Below are 4,634 nucleotides of genomic sequence, written 5' to 3' on the forward strand. Positions count from 1 at the left end.
AACTATTTCCAATCTTTTGCCTAACAGTATCAGTTCAGGAAGTAAAGTCTCCAACCCTTATATGAGAAAAAAAGCTTTTTGTTACACAATAGCCCTGCAAATGAAAGCTGCAAAACAGTCTCACATCCAAACATTAAAAAGAAATGATATATATGAGGGAGAGGCAGAGTTTAAGGGTGTAAATCAGTTCTGAGTTAAGTACTTTCAGCTAAACACACAATATTTTAAACAAGAAGCAAGCCCTCTGCCTCCAGTGCAGGGAACTGATTTGCATCCAGTTTGTGCAGTTTCTAAAAGCTGTTGTCTAAAATGTCAGCACCCTAAAGGAAATTTTCCTCCGGTGACCCCCACACACCACAACAAAGGAAGCTGCAAACTAAAACTGTTTTTTTTTTTAAAAAAAAAACAACCCCAAAACCTCACTGGTGTGGCAGTCTGTTGGCAGCACTTTGTGAAATGATATTCTTCCTGGCTATGGCAGAGCTCTGTGCACAGCGAACTGTGAGTCAGTAATAAATAACCAAATGACAGTGACTGATGATGGCAAATCTGTCTCCAAAGGAATTATTGGTAAAAAATACTAAAAATTCTTTCCCTCTATAATATTAAACTCTTTGTTTAGGGGTTGAGTTGATACTGCCAGAAAGCCCTTTTAACACAGCTAGCATAAATTTTAGTGGGAGTTTGAATACTGAAGCACGAGAGACTAGCTGTTAAAAAAGCTGCCCCTAGAAAGGCTGCTGTTTGCATAAAACACATCGGTTCTTCTCAGCTGGGAAATCACTTGATCTATTTTATATCATACGCCCTGTCACTAATGAAGCAAATATGGACATGAAATATGAACATGAAGCAAAACATAAAAAGAGACTTAATAAAATGAGTAATTATGTTTTGCCTAAATCCTCTCACGCCAGCAAGAGGCACATACCATCATAAATTCAGCAAAGTCTGCCCATTTCAGTATGTGGGAAAGGAAAAGCAAAACTGCAGCCAGGCCCTGTGAGGCACATTACTGCAGAGGGTTTTCTCAGGAGAAACTGAGAGCACTGACTGAGGAGGGCCGATCGCTGCAGGGCTTTAACTGATGGCCAGATGCGGGGGAAGGCAAGGGGTCTGGAGCTGCTCTGTGCCATGACCGAAGGCTTGGCACGTGGACAGCTGATGGAAGGGTCTAACGCTACCGGCCCGGCACAACCTTTCAAAACGCAACCCAAGTCCTTAGTGGCAAATTTTCAGCGCTTTATGCTACTTCTCAGTAAATCAATAAACTGAAAAAAAAAAAACCCAACCAAACCCCAACAAAAAAAGAAGAAAGGACACAGACACAGAGAAGTAATGAAGTGCCCAAGTATTTGTGAAAAAACTGTGTTAGAAGTACCAGCAGATTATTCTTTGAAATTCAAAACTCCAGCATTTAAATTCCAGTCTTTTTAGTTCACATGCCTGAGAGGCTGATGATCCTACAGCACCAAATGTAAAACATAACCTATGTAGAGTCTTTACACCCAGATGCCCATGACATCGAAAAGTTCCAGCTTATTTATAAACATGATTTCATAAAGATGAGCAGAAAATCAGAAATGCAAACAGTTTTATTTTTCCAAACTATTGTAAACTTCTAGCTATTCAGACCTTAGCCTAATTTACTCTCTGGATATGTCACAGAAATGACATGACAACACTGATTAGCTGACACCCAATGCTAGAATTCAAGCTGTAATACAAGCACAGAAACATTAGGACTGTGGACACAGACAAGAAATGAAAAGTGAAGCCTAGAACACACATTTGAGCAAGTGCAGAAAAAAATGAAAGCAGACATGACACAATGGGCTGTGAAGTCCCATACTTGGATATGAACTCTGCTGAAAACAAGTCTCCCACCGTACAGAAGTCTGATTATATAGTTACCTAGGTCTTCCTACAGGAAAATTGTGTACAAGTAGGGGACTCTGAACCTTCTCTACTGAAGTCAATGGCAAAACTACCACCAGCTTCACTAGGAGCAAGAGTCAGCCTGCAATCTTTAGGATGAAAACCCATATTTCAGAATATTACATGTAGATGCAGAGCACAAAATCAAATAGAGGAAATCCAGCAAGCAATGTAGAATATTAAGCACCAATATTATGAAAACACTCATTGTTTTCCACAAAAATATATCCTCATCAATTATCACAAATATCTGCGGCAAGCATGCTAAAAAGATATCTCTCTTTCTTTTCAATGTAAACTGTGTTTTGTTTTTGTACTGCTAAAGCACAATAGAGTGAAGGGCACACTCTGCTGGTCAGAAGCACCATTTACACTGAAAGCTTTTTAACAATGTGAGTACTAAAAAATAAACCCCATTATATGACATCTGGACTTGAAGTGGTGCTCCACAGTAGGCTGCTACTTGACTTTTTTTCATCCTGTGTATTAGAGACAACGGCTATGATGCTATGAATGGACTTTCTCATGTTTAAACATCAGCCTACCTGCTGTAAGAACACTTTCTTTCCTGAAGGACATTTTTTAGCAGTATAACATTGTTCAAAAACTCTTTACCTTAGGCTTTTCATCCAGTATTTGTTGACGAATCTCCTTGTGTTTTTCTACAAGTTTTTCCTGTCTTTTACTCTGAGCATCTTCTAGCTGCAAGAAAAGAGCAGAGAATCTTTTTTCAGAGATTGCACATCCTCGCTTTCCCACCTCGTCCCCAACAAATATTTCACCCGTCAAAATTAAAATGTTATCATCAAAACTATGAATAATTCTAATATAAACTTACACACCATTGTCACAAGCATCCCTGAGCACAACTGCTCTAACAGTTGTGTGTGGACAATGCATCTCAGACTGCACACATGGGATTTGGAATCAGAAATGTCTAAAGGACTTATTGTAGACTTCTAATGCTATTAAAAGCATAATGCATTTTTAAAAATCATACTATTTTGCTTTAGCTTTTATTGTATGAGCTGTGCGAGACGGACCCTGTTCCCAGAGGAAGAGGATTTGCATCCTAGAGTCCTAAACGAACAGGCTGGTAAATGTTGGGCCTCATTTAATAAAGCACTCAGACATGTGTCTGACTCCAACAGGAATTAAACATACTTAATTTGCTAATTCTTTAGGTTGCTTCCTGAATCAAGGCCTCTGCGAGCAAAAATGGGCTAACTTTTGAACTGAACTCTCTCTGCACTGAAATTAAGAGAAAATTCAATAGTGGCATACGTTTCACAGTGATTTCACACATCAAAACGCTGCAGTGCATACTTTCAGCCCAGTGTAAACCACCTATAGCTTCAGAAAAGCTAACACCTGCAGTGAAATTCTTTGACTTGTATTTACAGAGCTCATAGAAGGTTTTTGGCATTTCAGTAACTGTACAAATGTAATTAAGGTTAAAATATACTCTGCAATTAAATGTTTATTGACTTCCAGAGTTCCTTATGCAACCTTTGTATTCATGAGACAGCAAGCCAATTAAAAAAGCTGGTACCTTTTCCATGAATAAACACAGGATATTCAAAGATGAAATCACAACTGTATTAAAATCTGCCCCTCTTAGCACCATCCCCCAAACACTGACTAACAATTAATCAAGATCTGTCTGAAATTCCGGTTTTCCTTTAACTGGAATGTGAAGAGAAGTCTACGCTGCATCTGTTAAAAATTCGCACTTGCAGAATCTTTATACCAAAGCTTAGAATCTGCAGTTTACTATGACCTAAAATATGAAAGCTGACATTTTACCCCCCAAAATGAAAAATAAACATATGGCCTGACATACCCGTTTTATGTACTGCACCACCTCCTGGATATAGGATCGAATCATTTCAGTCTTCTCTCTGGGGAGAAGCAATCAACACGTTATTGGGGTCAGTAAGATCACACCGATATATTTTAATCCACCACAACCCCTTACAAAATAAGTAAGGCTGTGTTTTGAATGTACGGATCTGCCTACTTAGCTTTTATCCGCTTCCCGAGCGTGCCTTTCCTAACAGGCTGCATCTTTATTGTACGAAGGGCTCAGACTTCCCCATGACCTGCCACAGCAAATCCCCCGCTCTTTCACAACGGGCTTTTCCCACAGGGTACTGCCACGTCTTCAAAGTGATGGTGGTGTTCCTTAAGGCCCAAATGTCAGTCGAGGAGAGCGCACGATCATCAGTAGATGCACACTGCCACATTGTGGCACATTATATAGTGGAGAAACAGTCTCCACTGCTCTCCACAGCGAGCAGATACTGCTGGTGACATTGCAGAGACAGTGGCCAAGTTCCCACAAAGAGCAGAGCAGGCTCGACTTCGGACCCCAGCTTTGCTATGTAAACCACATAAAGCTGAACTTGGAGGAAGTACCCGAACTTTAAGTGACTTGCTGAGATAGTTATTAGGTAACCTTTGGTCAAAGGCTGAAGACGAGATCCCCCAAAGGGATAAATGCACATAAAATAACAATTTGTGGATACCTGAGGTGACCAGATTCAGGACAGTACTCTAAAACCTAATTACCAGAATTTCTATCTATTCAGGTGGCACTAAAATCTGACGTTTTTAGGTAGTTACACAATCCCTGGGTGCAAGGTAGGAATTAGAAAAATTAAGTAACGATTAATACAATGTATTATCTCTGTGTA

At 39.7% G+C, this 4,634-nt stretch overlaps 1 protein-coding gene across 1 annotated transcript in view; it reads right to left on the reverse strand.

Annotated features, from left to right (window-relative positions):
• PLCB1 (phospholipase C, beta 1 (phosphoinositide-specific)) overlaps nucleotides 1–4,634 on the reverse strand; it is a 311,317-nt gene that overhangs the window by 61,429 nt on the left and 245,254 nt on the right. Inside the window, exons 29-30 of the mRNA XM_009319577.1 lie at nucleotides 3,782–3,839; nucleotides 2,554–2,640 (exon numbers count right to left, since the gene is read on the reverse strand). Of these exons, the coding sequence (XP_009317852.1) occupies nucleotides 2,554–2,640; nucleotides 3,782–3,839 (145 nt within the window). The remainder of the gene's footprint in view (nucleotides 1–2,553; nucleotides 2,641–3,781; nucleotides 3,840–4,634) is intronic.

Source organism: Pygoscelis adeliae, unplaced genomic scaffold, assembly GCF_000699105.1.
Source record: "Pygoscelis adeliae isolate BGI_AS28 unplaced genomic scaffold, ASM69910v1 Scaffold122, whole genome shotgun sequence".
NCBI lineage: Eukaryota > Metazoa > Chordata > Aves > Sphenisciformes > Spheniscidae > Pygoscelis > Pygoscelis adeliae.